We start from the raw sequence: 22,033 nt of genomic DNA, 5'->3' as shown, positions 1-22,033 counted from the left end.
TAAAAACAGCCAAGAAATGGTCCAGTTATCGTTATTATTATACAATGCATTCTATTTGAAAACGCTAGTATCCGTACTGTTTCACTTCTCCATCATGAACAAGAAATAAAATAAAAATCAACTACAAACTACAAAGACCTTGTTATTAACTTTTTATCTCTACAAGTAAAAGAATATTTTGTTAATAATAACTAGCCTATCTCTCGTTTGCACCAACAAGCGGCCCGGTGGCACAGCGGTTAGAAGGTCCCGGGTTTGATCCCCGTCAGGGCTTACTGTGGAGGTTGCATGTTCTCCCCATGGCTGCGGGTACTCTGGATTGCACTACCAATAAAAACATGTACAATAGGCGGTAGGGTAGGTAGGATAGGTGTTTGAGAGTGAGGGACAGAATAGGCCCATGGCCACAAGCTGGTGTGTTTATTTACCTCTTACCCCCCCGCTTTAACCAGGCGCATTTTCTCCAGTTCGGCTGTACCCAAATCTAAAAGATTGTCCACATGAGAGCAACAGTGTAATGCCTCGTTTGAAAGCTAAGGCCTACAAAACTAGTCCTAACTTTTTTGTCACATTGCCACTGCGTTTTTGTCACATTTTTGAAGCGTTTATGTTGGTTTTTCAGTTGCAATCTTGTGGTGTTTTGTCTCTTTTTTGTGGCTTTTTATTTTATTTTTTATTTTTTTTTACATTTTTTCACCACGTTTGACTGAACAAGCTGGTCAGGAGGACCAGCTTCGTCCTGCCCCCCTGGACTCTGTGGAGGAGGTGAGGAACAGGAGGGTATTAGCCAAGCTCACCTCCATCATGGACAACACCTCCCACCCACTGCACGGGACTGTAGAGGAGCTGAGCAGCTCTTTCAGTGGCAGACTGAGACACCCTCAGTGCAAGAAGCAGCTCTACCGCAGGTCCTTCATCCCCGCTGCTGTGCACTGTCAAGCGCCACTTTATTCCCTAAGTGGGTAAGTGCTTAACATGCACTGCCCAAATAAACAATAAAATAAACATAAATGTCTGTTTTTATTCTTGTTTATTTGCCTTTGTAACCATTACCCATCTCTTATTCCCTGGCTATTGTAGAAGTATAAGTAGTACTTTCATACTGCTTTCATACTTTCATACACACTTGCCGCACGCTACATTATTAGGCCTATTTGACAATAATAAAAAAGCCTTCTGCGCTCCTCACTCGCAGGTGCACGCTCCGTCCTCTGCGCATGCGCGGCTCCATCAGCACCCCGCTCTCCCAGACGCGCAGACACACCGCCATCAGCGCCCATTCCCGTCCTCCTCCGCCGCTCACGCCTCCTCCGCCCCCGCTGCGGTCCACACGGCCACAGCGCGGAGGAAACCGAGCCGCCGAACGCCCCGCACGATGAAGAAGCGCGCCGTGGACGCGATCAGGCTGCGCAGGATGAGGAAGCTCCGGCTCACCGAGCGGCTATCGGAGAGGTACGGAGCAGACGCTTTTGTTCCGCGTCCGTCTTTGTGTACAGTCGCTCCTCCGCCGTCACCTGTCTGCCGCCGCGCTGACGCATGACCTCATCCGTGTTTACTTTGCAGCCTGCCCGTCGTTTATTGTCGCCGCCGCCGCCGCTGCGGGGCTCGCGTTAACCGAGCACGATGTCCAAATGTCCCTCACGGCAGAGGAGGCTGGACTGTAGTTACGCTGACATTGTTTACAGTGAATGAAATCAGCACCAACTTCGCCACGGCCTTCCGTCACGTTAACTCACCAGGTTTTTTACACTTCCAGCTTGTCGCGCGCATAACGTTAGAGTTTTCCATTCGTGCCCTCAGCATCCGTCTCTCTGAACGTAGAAACCACTTGTTCTTCTAGTCCAAACAGGCTTTTCTTCTTTTGGCACAGAGCCTAATGTTATTTTTCTCTCCGCATGTCCATGTGGATGTACAGAGCCATTGCACCGCATTCCAGTTCAGTGTTTTTGTCAGGGCTCAGACAATTCTTCAAGGAGATTGGATTCGTTTTAATACATTGAGCAAATCCAGCTTCATTAAGACGAGGCGGCACAATTTAGGGGGAAACATTTCTAAGGTGATTTGATTTGATTTGGAAGAAACCTGCAGGAGTGTTGCTAAGAAAGGACTGAACTCAGAATCCCTTGTGTTTCAGAACATGGTCATAGAGCTCCAAAGTACAGGGTTTAGGAGCGTTTCCACAAACCCCCACGGAGACAGGAGGACCTTGCTATTAGTGGAAAAGTTTACCTTCAACCATTCAAATTACAGTTTCAAACAAGGTTTACGTTGTTCTCATGGAAGCATTATGCTGTATCTCCCTTTTGTAGTAAGTGTTGTTGTTGATGGTCCTTGAGTGCAAGCCTGTGACTGACGCTCCTGCGCTCCCACTCTGGGCTTTACTTCCTTTGTCTGCTCTCTGTGCCCCCAGACCGCCAACCAAACATCTCCGACTACAGGCGGCGAGATTAACCGCTAATAACACTATCAATATGCTTCACCCAGTTCTCCACCAGGTCTCGGTGACCGGGCTAAAAGCTGCTGGAGTTTGGAGTTTACTGGGTGATATTCTCTCCAATGTTAGTGCTCCTGGATGTGTTAAACATGCACACGAGGAGCTGGAGTTGAAAATAATTAAAATGGAATCACTTCCCACAGGGTTTTAAAGGGTATTGCACCTCATTAAATGAATTGTGCCAAAATCAAGGCCTGTAATGTCTTTACATTTATTGGAAAATTATGACATTGCTCAACAATTTTTACTCTATAAGTTTGTTGAAAATACCAAAATGATCTGGTGGTCTAAAACATGTTCACTTGTTTTGAAGTTGCTTGTTTTGTCCAATTCTCTTTCCTCTCGTGAAATGTTTGCAAATCTTAAGAAATTCATTGAGTGCTGATTTTTTTCTGTGTTTGTGGCATTAAAATATAGAGTTTGGGCATGAAAAAAGCATTACATTTGACTGGCTTCTGTCTGAATAAACCCTGCTCTCAACATGCCCTGGAGCATTGACTTTAGAGGCGATAATATACTGTATTATACGGCTAAACTGATACAAGAATCACACGCACTTCCAGACATGTTTGTGGAGGGTTAGCAGGTTTGATGCATAATAAGCCCCCGTGGACACAGGAGATGCCGTTGTTTACACAGAGAACATTTGAACGGCTAAAGTACCTGTGATCTTTGCGATTTGCTAATTGCAACCATTCCGATTGCGATCAGTGGTTCATTTTCCTGTGAAGTGTGACAATAGCGGTGTGTGTAGTGTACAGTGGTGGAGCAGGGATGCTGTGCCCCCTTCCTCCCGTCTCCCTCCCTCCCTCTCTCCCTCCCTCTCTCTCTCTCTCTCTCTCTCCTCCAGATGAAGTATTGCCATAGAAACCAAACAAAGAGCGCTGGATGTGCTCAGCCTCTGGACGAGAACAAAGACCCCACAGCACAGGCTCTTAAAGGGACGGGGCGGCCTTAAAGGCACGGGCACGGCTGGTGAAACAGCTGCACAAATTACAGATACAGAAGAAAAATAATATTACGGCTGCGGCTAGCTTTATAAATAATGTGCATAGTAGTAATGTTAGAGAGAGGGCAACTGCTAAACTGAACTAAAGAGTTTTTAAGCAGCTTTTAATCCATTCATTTCAAAGAGCCATATATACAGCCAGATAAGACACAATTGATAAAAGCCACTTTTTAAAAATTTAAATAATCTAAAATTACAATTGGACTGATATTTACGCTTTGAAAAACATGTTTGTGAGTAAAATCATGCGCCACAACTACAGTGGGAGGAAAAAGTACATGAACCCTTTTGGAATTTCTCACATTTCTGCTTGAACTAATACCACCCAAACAATTACATGTTATTATATTTTTATTGGCCATTACATGTAAACATTCACAGGACAGCGTGGAATAAGTAAGTGAACCCTTGGATTTAACAACTGGTCGACCCGATTGATATCTGCAGCTTCTATGTAGTTTTGAAGTCATACAAATCATCTTGTATGACTTCTTCGCTCCAAATGCGCCGCAACGGCAGATGAAAACAATGCGGCAGCAAGAAACAAGGCACAGCTAAAATAACAGCCTCTTACTAACCTGAGGAGTTACTGCAGCGTCAGTAAAGCCTCGGGATAGTTCCTTGTTTCCTAATAAGTTCATGAGCGATTTCAAAACAACAAAGCAACAAAACAAAACAACAAGCAAGCATTTCTCCACAGTAAACTCACGGTCACATGACGTTCTCCCGGTTGAGAGACAGACAGCTACAGAGCGGCTTCTGCGGTGGGTTTTTAATGTGTGTGGGTTGGGTCGGGTCAGCTAATTGAGACCTATTTGTTCAGGTGGGTCAGGTTTGATTTTCATGGGGTTGGGTTGAGCTTCTGTTTGGAGATCCCTGGTATAACCTCTGCACTGAGGTCTAACAGAACCAGGACTGAAACTAGTCCACTGTCAGCAGTTGATAACTAGTCTTTGGTGACCTTGGCCAACACGGTCTCTGTGCTATGGTGAGCCCTGTACCCTGACTGTTGTCCTGTAGGTGGCCACAAAGCTGCTTAACCACTACTCTGCCAGGAACTGAAATGAAAGGAAATGTAAGGCATATTTGATAGACTGCGGCACATAACCATTCTCTAAAGATGAGTTTATTATTTATAAGAATAGCATCTGCAATTGGGAAAAATTTAATTGGAATTGGACCTAGAAGACAGGGTGAACGGGACAATGTTTATCAGTTTGCATCGTCGCTTACCTTTTTGAAGCTGCTCCACACGCCGTGTGCTCGTAGCCTCATACCTCCTGCACAGCACCTCTTTCTTTTTCTCTCCTCTCTCTGTCCTTCGTGTTTTTATCCAAATCCATGTGCTCTCAGTTTGCTCTGATGTGATATCCGTCACGGCACTTTAAAGCTGTTTAGTTTCTGTATGAAAAGCAAAGCGAAAACACGCAGTGTCAAACAGTGAAGCTGCTTAAAGGAATAGGCCACCGTTTTTACATACTGAGATATGTTCTTACCTAACCTTAGCCGAGTTAATATATACCCGTCTGGTCTTTGTCCGTGCGCTCTGTCAAGCAAACGGAGCACATACGCAGCCTCTCCCACATGTCATAGGTCCAAAAAAGCTCACGATAAAAGCTACCAAGCTCTTCCACGTGTTCCCTATTTAAATAAAGTTACGTAAAGTGTTTTCATGCGAAGTATATTTACACAGAAATGTAACATGTTGATTTTATAAGCAGATAAAAAGAGGTACTATATTGTGAGGCGTAATGATACGAGGAGCACAACGTCCGCGCAGTAAATCTTTAGGAGTTACTGCGCGGACACTTTACGTAACTTTATTTAAATAGGGAACATGTGGAAGAGCTTGGTAGCTTCTATCGTTAGCTTTTTTGGAGCTATATGACATGAGAGGCTGCGTATGTGCTCCGTTTGCGTGACAGAGCGCACAGACAAAGACCAGACGGGTATATATTAACTCGGCTAAGGTTAGGTAAGAACATATCTCAGTATGTAAAAACGGTGGCCTATTCCTTTAAAGGAGAGAACCCCGCGCTAGAGTGTTACTAACTGTCCGTGTTACTCTCCTGTGTCTCCAGTGCGTACATGTTTAAAGTGTTACTAACTGTCCGTGTTACTCTCCTGTGTCTCCAGTGCGTACATGTTTAAAGTGTTACTAACTGTCCGTGTTACTCTCCTGTGTATCCAGTGCGTACATGTTTAAAGTGTTACTAACTGTCCGTGTTACTCTCCTGTGTCTCCAGTGCGTACATGTTTAAAGTGTTACTAACTGTCCGTGTTACTCTCCTGTGTAACCAGTGCGTACATGTTTAAAGTGTTACTAACTGTCCGTGTTACTCTCCTGTGTATCCAGTACGTATATGTTTAAAGTGTTACTAACTGTCCGTGTTACTCTCCCGTGTCTCCAGTGCGTACATGTTTAAAGTGTTACTAACTGTCCGTGTTACTCTCTCGTGTCTCCAGTGCATACATCTTTAAAGTGTTACTAACTGTCCGTGTTACTCTCCTGTGTATCCAGGGTGTACATGTTTAAAGTGTTACTAACTGTCCATGTTACTCTCCTGTGTATCCAGTGCATACATGTTTAAAGTGTTACTAACTGTCCGTGTTACGCTCCTGTGTATCCAGTGCGTACATGTTTAAAGTGTTACTAACTGTCCGTGTTACTCTCCTGTGTCTCCAGTGCGTACATGTTTAAAGTGTTACTAACTGTCCGTGTTACTCTCCTGTGTATCCAGTGCGTACATGTTTAAAGTGTTACTAACTGTCCGTGTTACTCTCCCGTGTCTCCAGTGCGTACACGTTGGTGCGTTTGATTCTTCTCTGGAGCCTGGTTCTGCTGGTGGACTTCCTGCTGGAGTTCAGACTGGAGTATCTGTGGCCCTGCTGGCTCTTCTTCTGCAGCGTCTACAGCACCTTCCACTGCCACGGCCTGGTGAGCGCCCCCTGCTGCCACACAGTAATGTGACCACCTGTTCCGCCATGCCTTTGGTTGTGTATTTGGACCAAGTGATCACGTAATTTACGCGATGTCAGTGTAATTGGTGAAACCAGATGGATAACACTAACACTACAAACATGTATTATAGGGTTGAACACTCAAGCTCTGAGCACTGACCACTGCACTACCAAGCTGTGAAGAAAATCCGTCTGATTTACACTTCATGTCATTCTCTGTAATATAATCAGACTTTACAAACAGCGTATAAATGTGGGTATGTACATTATGACTTCCTTTAGGGACCTATTGCTACCTACTGTTTTTTGGGGGGGACTAAAACTGCAAATCAACAATTTTCCATGAATTTTTTATGGTTCGTTCTTTGTTTTTTGCTGAATCAAAAATATGCAAATTGATGGTTAATCTTTTAAATTGGATTATGGAAATACTAAATTCACAAATACGCCAATTTTGTTTTTTGTGAGATGTTTTCGATTAGTCTTCTCGAGCGCTGATAATCTCAAACAAAAGAGCGTGTATTGATCCAGCAGGTGATGCACAGGGAGGTTGGAAATGGTTGTTTTGGAAAACATTGAAGAGTAATCTGGGTTGTTTGACTGGAGCAGTGTAGCTTTGCTTCTTGACGGGATGGTGTGTGTTGGGAGCAGGGGAATGAACCGCTCAAGGACACGCAACTGGTGCTTTTCCTGGGCAAGATGAGAACTGTGTCTGCCGGTGCCTTATCCCATAATGTGAAGGCTGCACACGTAGCATGCTCCTCTACCAAAGCAAAAGAAGTCTCCCTAACTGGGTTGAGTGGGTAGGTTGTACATAGACTGTAAATTCAGGGTGGGCAGTTTTGTAAAAGCCAAAGAGTGTCCGACTGAAAGCAACAGGGGCTAAATCTATGGGTTTTGTGCAGGCAGTGGAGGAAACTGTGTGCATGTTTTACAATCTAGCTACAGTTCGATTATCTCTCTATATGGCCTGTTGCATTGTTGCGTTTATTTACAAAGAGCAGCATAAACCAAAGAATAAAAGAATTTCTATGGCGGCCTTCATCTGCTTTAGATGGATAAAAGCTGCCAAAGTTTATATTAAAAAATGTGTGAAGTTGTGCTTTGAGCTTCACAAAGTGCAGAACAACACACTGCGGTCCTTGTGCTGATGTCCAGTAGTGGCGTAATCCCCAGAGCTGGCGGTTTGTTTTGAAGGGCAGGCGGTTTTCTTTATAGAATTTCCAACCAACATCATGTCAGATACTGATCAACATGTGTTTGAAATGAAGACCAAATACCTGCAACAAAGCAATATCCACCGATGTTAATTAAAGTCCTTCTCCACATGTCCCACCAAACCTCCTTCCTTGTCCAACTTATTTTGACTTTTCTGTGGTGGTCATGCAGCCAAACACTGATGCTCTCACACACATGGCAGTATGTGACTATTAAAGACTGTTGTATATGTGCGCAGGTCATCTGTGTGGTGTTTGTCTGCGCCGCCTTCACTCTGGACATGTTCTGTCTGATTTTTGTCCCTCTGCACTGGCTCTTCTTCGTGGCCAGCACCTACGTGTTGTTTAACTACATATGGCACACAGGTGAGATCATTTAATATCCTTTTCCAACTTTCCATTAGACGCAATATTCTTCCAAACATACAGCAGCTTTATTTTCATAGGAATCTCAAGGTCCATCAATTCTAATTTTTACAAGCGCACAACGTAGTCCTAGCACCCCCTTCTGGTGACACATGGCTCCAATAAGTAGACTAAATTATAAAGTGCTAAACTAACATAAGGATCCCATAACTTTTAAACTAGAAGGTCAGTGGATTTTTGGTAAACAAAGTATGAAAAAGTATGTATCCACAAAAATATGGCTCAAAGTTCAGTATCTCCGTTACTAAAATGTAATAAAGTTTTCCTCGACTATCTTATGATATTATAAGTATTATTCCACACAATTATAGCAAGTTAACAGATCCAGTGACCAACAATGCAACAAATGAACCTATTTCAACCATGTGTGCAGAAAAAGGCCTGTGTGCCTCCTCCTTGTGGCTGTGGGTTCTGCTGATCTACACTGAAGCTTCTCTACGCCTCAAAGATCTGAAGTCTTCTCACGCAAACCTCTCTCATCTCTTCGCCGCTCACTGGTATGGGTTATAAAAGAATGTTCTAGTGATTTATTATTTGCGAATCTGTACCTTCTCTTTACATCACCAAAGGAGAGGACAACGCTCTTCATCAGTACTTCGGAATACTTCATAATGAAGTCTAAACATCGGCCAAAGTTTGTGTTCGAAATTAGATGCAGTAGACTTTTAATATAAAAAATAAACTCTAGAGATACAAGTACAGCAACAGTGGGCAGAGATTTCTGGTTTCAGATGTTATATATATTTGATATTTGATACATTTTGTGACCCAATTGCTCCAGGAGCAGTTGTTTTGTAGGTTTTCTGGTCAGCAGAGAAACCAGAAAAAAATGGATCCTGGAGCATCATAGAGGAAAGTAAAGGCCTCATGCTAACTACTTGGTCACTAAAAGGTCAAATATGCACACTAAAACGAGAGTTGCGTATGTAACTATGGTTCTATTTCATCCCTCCTGACCGCCAGAGGTGGTGCTGAAAGCACTAAATGTTCCCTGCGCATGCACATTCAGTGCTTTCAGCACCACCTCTGGCGGTCAGGAGGGATGAAATAGAACCTTTTTTCCCCCAAATATAAAGTACCATAATGCACCTTTTAAATATTAAGAAGTTAATACTGATGTTAACTACATGACCACAGAATATACAAGTTTTGATGAAAAATGTATGAAAATGTATCTTTAGCTAACCAGCCTTTGCCTCCGTCGACCCTGTAAACGTAATGATAGTAATACTCTCAGAGCACTCAGCTGTTTGCCTGTTGTTTGCCCTGTCCTGTAGTATTGGATACCCGGTGGTGTACCTGGGCCTGGATGCCACCTGTTACTTCTCCAGCGTGTTTAAGATGCGTGTTCAGAAGGCCGTGCAGAACCACAGTGAGCTCCACCTGCATGTGCTGCAGCAGACCCTCCCCCCTGGTCTGGAGGTCTGTCCCAGGAGCCTGTCTGACAGCAGTAAGTCCTGCCACCTCTGCACTATGTCCCATACCCTTTACCCGCTCAAATGAAATGAAAAGGAATGTTTTCTGCCAACGGTTATCAGATTAAGCTCTGTCTCCATAGATCAAGCTGTTATCAAGGTTAATGTCTTCCCTCATGATAAACACTGATGTGCTGCCTGGTCTGTGCAGAGTGGAAGGTGAAGGTGGAGAGTGGCCAGTACCAGTGTCCCAACGGCTCAGTGCTGACTAGTGATGAGGCACATGTTGTAGACTGTCTCCAGATCCGCTCTGAGGAGCAAACAGAGCGACCCCAACAGGACATAGTCAAACCTAGCGACACCAACCGCCGCGTATCCTCCTCTTCCTCCTCCAAACACAGTGATGCCCATCACAGAGCTACTGCAGCAGGCTCTGAAAACAGCCCTGACAATCTACCTCAGGAGGAGCAGGGGGCCAAGGGGCTGAAGGCAGCCAAGCACTCCTCTCCAAAGGCCCGCAGAGGCAGTCGCAACACCCCCTCACCACCAGGGGGCAGAGCAGACAAGAAACAGAGGTGTCACTCCAAGAACATCAGTCCGAGCCGGGACTCTGCTGCTGCTCACAGTTTACACACCGAACAGATGAGCAGGTAAGAACTCTGAATGAAAGAGCTCAAAATAAAATGACTTGTGCCTGAGCATTAGAACAGAAATTTAAAGATAAATTAATTTCCAAAATAAAAAAGAGACTCTACCTCAAAGGTCCAATTTTCAGTCTGACACAAGTTGGTTAAGTTTAAATTGTCAAATTAAGTTTGTAATATTCTAACTGCTAATTCTTTACGAGACCAAGTATATAAGCATGTGATGATTTCTTTTTATTATAAGCGGCCCGCTAATAAATTGCATTAAACACGTTTGTACCCGTGCTGATGACACAGCTGATGTAGCAAGAACAAAGAAACGGACAAAAGGCCAGCGGACTGAGAGAGATTCTGAAACAAGTGGAGACTGTCAGAAAATGACTTTGTTCAGTTATTCATAAGCTGGAAAAGTTACAGCCCTGTGACATTGTGAACATCATAAACATCATAAGCAGCGTTTAAACACATTCATGTCACAGTAAGGTAAGGATTTGAGGACCTAGGCCTTTACTCTCTCAGTCTCTCTCCCAGAGTGACATAAAGCCTCACATGGAGCACAGAACAGGCAGAAACTGTCAAATCCAGGTCACTGTATCAACAATTAGTACTGAATTCATGATTAGCAAACATGAGATTTATTTCAAAAACACTAATCGTTGGTCTGAGTTTGTCATTTCTAAATCAGAAGCATAAATAATAGTGATGATAAAAAGAACACCTGGAGGCTTAAATAATGTACAGATAATGTAATATAATATAATATATATTAACAAAATGGCAAAATTTTTAATAAGACGATAAATGAGCATTTATCCTGCTCCAAATGAGCACGAGACCCCTAGCCTGCAACAGGAACTTTGTTTTTACCTTGGGTATCATACATGTTTATAACAGATTGCACCAGTTTCTTTTTTTCCACAAAGGAGCAAACAGAGCGACCCCAACAGGACACACTCAAACCTGGCGACACCATCACAGAGCTACTGCCGCAGGCTCTGAAAACAGCCCTGACAAAAATACAATAAACAGTTCGGGGCTGAAATGAATTTTAAATTGTCTCTAAATTTTCTCTGGTAAACAAAAAAGAAAAAAAGAAAAAAAGAAAATGGTTGAATTGAGGTACTACTTGGTTTGATCAGACACCACATCCTCCTGTATGTGTGTAAGTCTGGTTTACCCTGGTTAAAAATGGTAGTCCTTTTAGTGGAAATAGTATTTTTAATTATATTTATTTATTTGAATTAGGACAATGCAATATTAATAAACATGTCAGCAGAAATGGTCAATGTATATATGCAGGAGTTAGCACAATAGCTTCTTCTTATCTGTTGTCCTGTGGCAGGTAAGAACAATAGACAATAGACTAGGCAAAATAACTTACAGAAGAGAATGTGTAATAAGGACATTTCCCTAACAACATGTGTGACAACAAACCGGTATCATAGAGATTAAGATAACCCTCCACAAGAAGGATTATCTATCAACAAAAGGATAATCTATCTGTGAGTGCATGTCTTCAACCAATGTTTCAGTGAAATGTAAGCTTGAGTTGGTGCCAGTAGCACCGATGTAAGTCTACAGAATGTAGTAAAGTGTGCATTGCCTTGCTCCCTCATTCCTATGTGCTGTGTGCATGTCCTAGGCTGGAGCAGGACATGAGGAGGCTGAAGGCAGATCTGCAGTCAAGCCGTCAGACCGAGCAGGAGCTGAAGAGCCACCTCTGTAACCTCAGCAACAGTGAGAGGAGCATGAGGCCTGAGGTGGACCTGCTGAGACAGAGCAACATGCTACTGCACACCAAGTATGTAACCATCAATATACAGTAACATGCTCCTGCACACCAAGTATGTAACCATCAATATACAGTAACATGCTACTGCACACCAAGTATGTAACCATCAATATACAGTAACATGCTCCTGCACACCAAGTATGTAACCATCAATATACAGTAACATGCTACTGCACACCAAGTATGTAACCATCAATATACAGTAACAGCAACATGCTACTGCACACCAAGTATGTAACCATCAATATAACAGTAACATGCTACTGCACACCAAGTATGTAACCATCAATATAACAGTAACATGCTTCTGCACACCAAGTATGTAACCATCAATATAACAGTAACATGCCACTGCACACCAAGTATGTAACCATCAATATACAGTAACAGTAACATGCCACTGCACACCAAGTATGTAACCATCAATACAACAGTAACATGCTCCTGCACACCAAGTATGTAACCATCAATATACAGTAACAGTAACATGCCACTGCACACCAAGTATGTAACTATCAATATAACAGTAACATGCCACTGCACACCAAGTATGTAACCATCAATATACAGTAACAGTAACATGCTTCTGCACACCAAGTATGTAACCATCAATACAACAGTAACATGCTCCTGCACACCAAGTATGTAACCATCAATACAACAGTAACATGCTCCTGCACACCAAGTGTGTAACCATCAATATGACAGTAACATGCTCCTGCACACCAAGTGTGTAACCATCAATACAACAGTAACATGCTCCTGCACACCAAGTGTGTAACCATCAATATGACAGTAACATGCTCCTGCACACCAAGTGTGTAACCATCAATACAACAGTAACATGCCACTGCACACCAAGTATGTAACTATCAATATAACAGTAACATGCCACTGCACACCAAGTATGTAACCATCAATATACAGTAACAGTAACATGCTTCTGCACACCAAGTATGTAACCATCAATACAACAGTAACATGCTCCTGCACACCAAGTATGTAACCATCAATACAACAGTAACATGCTCCTGCACACCAAGTATGTAACCATCAATACAACAGTAACATGCTCCTGCACACCAAGTATGTAACCATCAATATAACAGTAAGATGCTCCTGCACACCAAGTATGTAACCATCAATATAACAGTAACATGCTCCTGCACACCAAGTGTGTAACCATCAATATGACAGTAACATGCTCCTGCACACCAAGTGTGTAACCATCAATATGACAGAGAACCATGCTAGTGCACACTGTCAATTGAGACCCACTGTCCTACACAACAGTGAATACATTTTTTCACAGTCTTGGACAGCTCTTGGAATCAAGATAATTCCTGTTTTTCTAAATCTAGTTGTATAATGTTTTTGTTTATGTTGCACTTTTATATTGAATAACAATCATTTCTTAACTGAGACAATGTACAACAGTTCATCCTCCAGTTTGCTCCTCCTGACCAGGATCTACACAAGCATTAGAAATATTCCTCCCATCTCGGCGGCAGCTCTCTGCTCCTTCTGTGGGCAGTGTCACACTTCGCACACGTCTAAAAATATCACAGGCACAAACGGCGCTGAGGAGCATGTGGTGTGACCAAAGAACCAACTGTGTCACCCGGAGAAGGGATTTCTCTGCGATCATTCTCAAATCTTAGCTGCGCAGCAAACATATCATTTCATTTTGGAGCCTTCTCGCACAGGCATGTTTACTTTACATAATTAGAATGACATTAACACCACACTCACACCACCCACGCGCAACAGGCAGACTATTGTTTTTCTACTGAAACACAACAGTAATCTGTGGTGTCTGTGTTGCACATCTGGCCAACAGACGGCTTTGGCTTTGGAAACAATCCCCCGCTAGATGATATGATTATGCAATTTGTTGTTTATTCTCAGCAATTTATGGGATAACTGGGAAGATCTTTGAATCCTTTTTGTTTCACAATAGGCACCAAATCTTTACAAAACCACAGTTGCAACATTACATAATATAGTTGGAAAGTCAATATTAGATTAGATTAGATTTTGAATAAATCTTCACACTGCACATATTAAGCCCATTCTTTGGCCAAACCTGTTCCTGTTTTGTCCCCGGATCAAAAACGTATTTTTGTTTGCCGTCTCATTCTGTAATGCGGCACACTGAATTATGAAATTTGGTTCCCGCGGGAGGTGTTCCAGGCTTCTTGTTCCTAGTGGGACAAGACCTCGTGGAAGGCCCAGGGCACGCTGGTGGGACTATGTCTCCGAGCTGGCCTGGTGTCACCTCGGGGTCCCCCCAGAACAGCTGGAGGAGGTGTGTGTGGATCGGCCCTGGATAAAGCAGAAGAAAATGGATGGATGGATGGGTTCAATATTTCCCGACATGATAATAATAATGATAATAATGCATTGGTTTTATATAGCGCTTTTCTGGACACTCAAAGACGCTTCACATTGCACTATTCGTTCACTCTATACTCGGTGGTGGTAAGCTACTATTGTAGCCACAGCTGCCCTGGGTTAGACTGACGGAAGCGAGGCAACCAGTCGGCGCCATCGGCCCCTCCGACCACCAACCACTCACTCACGCATTACATTCGCTAGGCTTCCTGGTGTTCCCAAACGGTCTCCCATCCAAGTCCTGCCAGGCCCTTCCCTGCTTAGCTTCCGAGGTCTGACGGGATTGGGCAAAGCAAAGGCGGTATGGCCACAATTATGAGTATAATAATTAAATTGCTTCCCTGGGTCTTGGGGTTAAACATTTTCAGACATAAACCTCTCAACCCCCACCTGAACCCAGCAAATTATCTCCAGTTTGGCATCAACCAAAAAACAAACAAACATCAAAATAGCAACAAAAAACAAGGATGAAAACGCAACAAAAGAGCGATAAAAACATGATAAAATAAAAAAGTGCTGAAAACCCATTGAAAAAGTAACAAAAACATGATAACGCGTGGATAGGCCTGTCACGATATCAAATTTGAAGTTCGATATATTGAAGCAGGAAAATGTTGCGATATTATTGACTCTAACGATACTTGATACTGTCAACTCTAAGGCATAAAAATGACAGTAAATCTTTCTTTTAGAATCTTTTGCATCATAATATCCTAAAATACCACACAAGCTGCAATAAACATGAAATTTGATGTAACTTAATTTGCTCCAGTTAAACATCAAAGTTGTACAAAGAAAGAATGGGAGGAAATGCTTATAAATGTACAGACGTTAAATATCGAGCCCAAAAAATTTGTATCTGTTTTTTATTGAACGATAAGTCAATATAGTAATTATCCTGACAGTCCTACGCATGGACAAAGATCCATTTAGATGAGTTTTGTAGGTCTTAGCTTTCAAATGAGGTGTTCCTCTGGCCTATAGGCTGTAGTGAATAGCACATGATGATTTAAACTGAGATATGGTCCCATTTAGAATCCTCGTGGTTAATCTCCCGTGTCCTTCAGGCTCCTGTGTCTGGGGAAGACCAAGCAGCGGGACAAGCAGACCAGCGCCCTGTTGGAGAAGAAGACCCGAGCGGAGACAGAGGCGCGGCTGTCTGTGGAGAAACAACTGAGCGAGCTCCTGGCGCAGAAACAGGAGGAGGCTGCCGCTGCCCGGAGCCTCAGCCACATGTACGTCCGCTACCCGCCCCACACTGACCAGGGTCCAAAAGCAGTCCCTACAGTGAAAAGAGTAATCCCTGCTTTTGTCCTCGAGCAGAGCGGAGCACCCGGACACCCACCTGCTGCGGAGGAGGGTGGGCGAGCTGGAGGCGGAGTACCAGCAGCTGCAGCGCGAGGGCCAGCTCACGGACAGCAGGATGATGGACCTCCACAGAGACCTGGAGGTAACACCGTCCTCGACCGCGACCCTTTACGTGAGTGCAGAGGCGTAGGGAGTTCTCAGACTGTGGCTCAGGTCCCACTGCTGGCTTCTTCAGGCTTTTCTGGGGTTCTGTGGTTTAAAGTCACACCGCGTACGCTTCACCCAAAAGAAGTGAGACTTTTCCTCACAGGGGTTCTTACCGGCTCGCCTCTTCTCAGACCAGACTCATATCTTTGCTGGGAGCAGGACATCACCAAGTCGTTTCCATGGAGATGAGGCTGGTTTCCTTTAACCGCAGGCAGCCAATCCAAATGCTTTATTTTAAACACCCATTACCAAATAGCAGTGTCTACGTAACTGCTACCCTCATGTTTGCAATGCAGCAGCGCTACAGTGGACCATTAGTCATTCACTCCCAAAGCTCGGTGGTGGTAAGCTATGTGTAGCCACAGCTGCCCTTGGACTGATTGATGGAAACAGGGCTGCTATATGCAACAAAGGCATCGCCAACCAAAAACAACTCGGTCACGTAGGGCTGCGTACTGTTAAATGAGAACAGTCTGTTATCGGGAAAAAAAGTTTTAAGTACTACCGATTTCGAAAAAATGTGAGTATTGAAAGCAGCAACCGAAAAAAATAAAATCTTTTGATCCAAGTTTTGATGCTGTTGGGTCCAGGACAAGGAAGTGTTTTCCTTATTTTTGCCATAAAAAAAAAAAAATCTTATTCTGCCCAATTTCATCCAGTTGTCCACCATTTATCCCCAAATTATTCCCCATATTCCCCCACATTTCTTGACATTGGAGATAAACCCGATATTGTAAATGTGCAGATTTCCAAACATTATTCTTCTGTTTTCTGGTTCTAGACGACAAATATTTTAGTATAGGTTTAAAAAAAAGTATGGTTCAGGTATTGGTATCAGAAACCATGTATTGTTAAAGTACTGGTATCAAAATAAATGTAAGTACCCAGCCCTACGCGTGACAGTAACAATATGCACGACAGGAGCCGTGTCAAAAGCACTATACTATACCTATTTGAGTTTGTCTACAGTGGTTTATAATGCTTTGTCCACCAGGGGGCGCCTGGTGTCAGTCTGAGAGCCTCTGCCTCATGTGTTAGACTCATCTGTGCTTGTTTCTCAGTCTTTCTTTTTGCCTGCAGTGCTGTCCTCATCATGTTCTGTGTGCTCGTGCAGATGGTTACATGTTTTGTGCTGGTCTCCTCATGAAGCATGCTGAACACCACAGCCCCACGGCACAGGCCTTTGTGCTTTGGTGAGAAGTCGTCACACGAAATGTTCCTTCAACCACATCATCAAACCATTCTCAAAGTTTAAAGTGGATATTGGTAGGATTTGAGTAGTGCGGAATGTACGTCAACAACTGTAGTGTGTAAATTGAACTTTCCAACATTTTGTCCAGATAAGTTAAAACTAAAAGTCTTCAATCCTTTTGTTTGGCCGCATCATTACCAGCTGCTGTTCATTTTGTCTTCAAGTCAATTTGAAAGGTTTTTTAAAAATTCCGAAACATAGCCAGAGTGTATCATGGTCATAGAGGTCCTCCTAGGCCTTTCTCCATGGAGCATGTTCCCCCCGTGCCTGCGTAGGAGTGTTTCCCACAAAAAAAAGTGCAATAGGCCTGGCGTGGCTTGTTTACATGCATGAATCCCAAGTGCACCTTACCTTGTTATAACATTGTTGCCTGATCAAAAGCAGAACTTCATGTAGGTGTGGGTAATCCTATTCACAGTGACGGTTTCCCCAGCGAGAACCACGCCACAGCTGGGGAAATGAAATAGCAGTATTTATTAGTGAGGTTGACAAAGGGACAGTGCAGATGAGGGCGGGATACGGAATCCAGGATGGAATAGATAGAAGTGTGGGTCACAGAAAGATCGCGTGGCAGACTGAACAGAGATGAGTGGACTTCCTGGTGAAATAGGAGCCATGGAGGAGCAGGGAGGAGTGGAGAATCTGGTGATAGTTGAGGCGTGGCCCTGCTCAGGAACCTCGATCAATAACACTAACTCCATTTCCTATAAACCAACACTGGACCTGTTCTTAGCAGTTCAGTATCAACGCCATTTAGGTAAAAAAAGCATTTCATGTTTACTAAGGTCAGCGTCTTCACAGTACAAGCTGAAATATCAAAGTGACCCGGCTCTATTTACGTATTCTGTCGGTCTGAAAGGGTATGAGTTAGCTTTAGAGTGCACATAAATGCAGCACTTTGGTTTACACATTCTTTTGGGCCATATTTTACCATTTTATTAAATAATGTGCATGTGCGGAAAAGACCGTTTTCGAGCGAGGTTTTATTTTTAGCTCAATGCTCGGAAATTAACAGTAATTCACACACTGCGGTCCCAGAACTGGTCAGGTCTGATGGTGATTTATAAACTCTGAGGGACTTCGACAGAAACTAAAATGCAAACTTTATGAGCCGCCTCAGGAAACAGGATTACTCTAAAGTTGTGGGCATTAAGTGAAATACTTCTGTGCGTTTTTGACAAGGAACTCTACCACATGTGAAACACTCAATATAGTCAATGTAGTGCTTTAGGCAAGGAAGGGCATGTTTGTTTATACCGTGCAACTCAATGTGTGTGAGTGTAGTCAAGTGTAATGGAGTGTGGGTTCTAAAGGTGTGTTTTGGATGAGGATTTGCCGTCATTCCCCCGCGTTCTGACTGTCTGCTCGTCGTGTGTTTGGTGCAGTCCCTGGGTAAGTACCGCAGCCTGGAGAAGGAGGCGGAGCTGCTCCTCTCCTCGCTGTCCGCCCTGCAGGAGAAGGCCCACCAGCTGGAGGTCAGCCTGAGCGCCGAGACCCGCGTCAAACTGGACCTGTTCTCTGCGCTGGGAGACGCTCGGAGACAACTGCAGATCGCTCACGGTAAGAAACACCAGGGCTAAGCAGACCTGGAGAAGTATTTCAAGACATTCACGACGTAAGGGCTGGGAAATGAATCGGAATTGCATTGAAATCCTGTTGCAGATAAGCTGTTCCGGCAGGAGAGGGAGGTGGGCGAGATGAAGCGGCGTATGGCAGAGGTGCTGGCGTTGAGTCCCGCCCCCCGCCCCGCCCCTCGCCCCGCTGTGCCACAGTACCTCAACAAGCTCCTGACCTCGGACCGGTACGCGCTGAACCCGCGGACGCTGGTCTACCACTGCCTCAAAAAGTGAACTGCCAACTGACGACGACCAACGGAGAAACCAGTGCTCCTCCCACAACCCTGAGGCCTTTAGGACATTGGTGCTATTCCAACCAACACAACGTTTCCTTTTACAGAGGATTTTGAAGCTTCACCTTTTTTAGCGTCTTAAAGGCGACAGCAGGGGCGTAGGTTTGCATCGGGACCAACATGAACCGATCGTCTCGTAAAGATCCATGTGTGCGATCTTTTATACACTTCTATCCCGACATCGAGCCGCTCGGGGACGGGGCCGTCAGCAGTTTCCAATTTGGATTGTAGTGAGGGTTAGTTGAATATTCAATCCCACAAACATCATCCTGAAAGGCTCGAGCTGATTTGTTCCGGTTCGTGGCAGTGTAGTCGTGAGTAGGGCTGGGCTTTTTGATGATACCAGAATGGAATCAAAGTAATATACAGTATCTTTACATCCACATTTTGATGCTGTTGGTCGAGGGACAATATCAATGGAAGTGACTTGGTTTCAGCTCAAATAAATGAGCACATTTTCTACAGTGTGGCGTTACCCTAATCTAAAAGCTTCTGGACTGGAGCTTACAGCCTATAGGCTAGTGTTTGAAAGCCAAGACCTACAAAACTGATTTGAGATTTTTCCTCATGTTTTCATCACTTTTTTCGTCAGATTTCACTTTCTGTCGCTCTTCTGATGCTTCTTTTTGCTGCGTTTTCATCCTCAGTCATGTCTTGTTTTTGTTGCTTTTTTATGCTTTTTTTTTTACAAGGAGCTTTTAGATCTGGGTAATGTCAAACTTGAGAAAATGTGCTCCGTCAGAGGTTAAAAGAAATGGTCTTTTATGGTTCCCACACTGTGGTACGGGGTTTATAACAATCTGATATAAATTGATCCGTTAAAACCGCCACATGGGAAACGCGCTTACACAGGCGGAAGTACCGTCCGATACAGACGTGCATGTTCTGGACCTAAACGCCGTCCACTCCAGAAGTGACCCTCAAGAGCTGAGTGTAAATCTCAACAGACCTGTGTCAGCCAATGAGCTGCTTCACTGGGACAAAACAAAACACTCAGCTTTACTTTTCTTTAACAGCCTTGCTTTAAAATAATTAAAAACTGACATTTTCTTTGAATATTTTTCAGTTATTTAATTAGGCCTACATATTTTGAATAGCCTATCACCTGGACAAGCCAAAATGGTTCAAATGTGGAAAACTGTGTCAAAGTACGGGGTACGTGACATGGTGACATGGCTCTGAAATTTGAACCACTGTTCTAGATGAAAAATATTTAAGTTAGAGATGCACCGATCCAGCTTTTTTGCTTTCAATGCCGATACTGGGGTTTGGGTATCTGCCGACATCCGATATATACCGATACTTTTTTTCACTAAATATCCTTGTGTATATGACAGGCTTTAGGTTACATTAATATAAACAACTAACATAAAGTGATCTGATTACAAATATGTTTGATCAGTTATTACTTAAACTAAAATACAAATACTTTAGGCATTTGTATCATAGTTTCTGTCCCAGCCTTGATTTGTTGACGTTAGCATTAGCGTGCTTCTGCTAGCTTTAGCATACTGTTGCTAGCCGCTGCATTTTGCACAGCGAAATTCATTTGCAGAGGTTAAAATTAACCCAGTGACTGAATTCTCCAGGTTCTTAGCTTCAAAATGACACACAGACAGCATGCCCTTATTCACTTAGATTTAGTCGGTGAAAGTTGTGTTTTTAATGTATCAGTTCAGTATCGGATATTTGTATTAATATTTGTATCGTATTTTTTCCAGTATTGGCTCCGATATCCGATACCAGTATCAGATCGGTGCATCCCTAATTTTAGTATAGGTATCGTAAAAAGTGTTGTTCAGGTGTCGGTATCGTAAACCAAGTATTAAAGTACTGGTAATAAAGCCCTGAGCCCTGAGCGCTTTACACTTGCCCACAACAGCGCCCTCTCCTGTTGAGTGTGACGTTCACGTGCACAGGAACCGCTCCCCTGTGAGAGTGCTTAGCCCTAACGCCAAACCTACGCCCCTGTGTTCACCACAAGCCAAGCACAAACCAACACTGGGTCATCGGGGGAAGATGACGTGTCCCCTGATGATGTAGTGTCATGTCATTGTTCTGTCGGGACAAAAAGGTAAGATGTTTTCATTACCAAAAAGTGTCCAAAGGTGGTCACACATTGGCCTTAGTTTCGAAAAACTGAAATCAGCAATTTTGAGAATAACGTCTAATCGTGCATTTGCAATTAGATTTGCAAAGGAGAAAAAGTAAGATGTAGTTCATAGTGGACATTTGAATCAGGTCCAGGAACGGAGACAGGAAAGGAAACTAAATCATCTTCTCTATACGAACATGGCAGCTCTATTTAAAGTGGTGACCTACATTTCCATGAAACAGTACCTACATCCTGGAGTCTTTGGACGACGATTATGCTGTTGGTTTGTAAAAATGTAAGACCTGGAATTTGTCTGAAGGATAAAAAAAAAAGAAGAGATGAGAAAGACGCACCAGAGATTTCCTCGCAGATCCTGGTTCAATATTTCCATCTCGTTTAAGTCGAGACACTGCAGACGACATGATTTTACAGTTAGATGATTCGGAAAGTTATGAGAACTTTCCTTTCATACAAGGCATTCATTAATTATCTTTTAACCCCTGCCATAACTCAATAGTTCAGCTTTACCCAAATCCATAAGGTCACAGCCTCTAGGCCAGTCATTTGAAAGCTGAGGTCTACAAAACTCATCTAAAGGGATCTTTTTCCTCACGTTGTTGCTGCACATGGTCAATTTTTAGACATTTTTATCCATCGCATATTTGTTGGGTTTTTGTCTATTTTTTTTGCCACATTTTCATTGCTTTTTGTGACTTTTTGTCCCTTTTTGCTCTTTTGTTGCATTTTCATCTTCGTTTTTGTCTCATTTAGTTGCTGTTTTGACACTTTGTTCCAGAAGCTTTTAGATTTGGGTAAAGCCAAATTGGAGAAAATGTATGTTCAGGTGGGGGTTATTAAAGGTGTATTATGCAACTTTTTAAGCAGAAAAAAAAGGTTGATATTTGTGCAT

General features: G+C 43.3%; 1 protein-coding gene across 1 annotated transcript; it reads left to right on the top strand.

Moving 5' to 3' along the window:
• The first annotated feature begins 1,129 nt into the window (after positions 1-1,129).
• On the top strand, positions 1,130-19,285 carry LOC306974787 (macoilin-1). Its single transcript, XM_079572174.1, has 11 exons — positions 1,130-1,452; positions 6,300-6,441; positions 7,921-8,047; positions 8,481-8,604; positions 9,385-9,557; positions 9,734-10,172; positions 11,809-11,967; positions 15,420-15,587; positions 15,676-15,802; positions 18,505-18,679; positions 18,782-19,285. The coding sequence occupies exons 1-11, from the start codon at positions 1,376-1,378 to the stop codon at positions 18,967-18,969; spliced, it is 1,899 nt and encodes a 632-aa protein (XP_079428300.1). The 5' UTR covers positions 1,130-1,375; the 3' UTR covers positions 18,970-19,285.
• Positions 19,286-22,033: the final 2,748 nt, after the last annotated feature.

This window comes from Gobius niger, assembly GCF_951799975.1.
Source record: "Gobius niger genome assembly, chromosome: 15".
NCBI lineage: Eukaryota > Metazoa > Chordata > Actinopteri > Gobiiformes > Gobiidae > Gobius > Gobius niger.
This window is presented reverse-complemented; position numbering and strand designations above follow the sequence as displayed.

Bases quoted from the DNA above. Each gene is read 5' to 3' on its own strand.
- LOC306974787 (XM_079572174.1), top strand. From the start codon at position 1,376: ATGAAGAAGCGCGCCGTGGACGCGATCAGGCTGCGCAGGATGAGGAAG. The intron at 8,048-8,480 runs GTGAGATCATTT...CCATGTGTGCAG, and splicing joins TAACTACATATGGCACACAG to AAAAAGGCCTGTGTGCCTCC. The intron at 11,968-15,419 runs GTATGTAACCAT...CGTGTCCTTCAG, and splicing joins AACATGCTACTGCACACCAA to GCTCCTGTGTCTGGGGAAGA.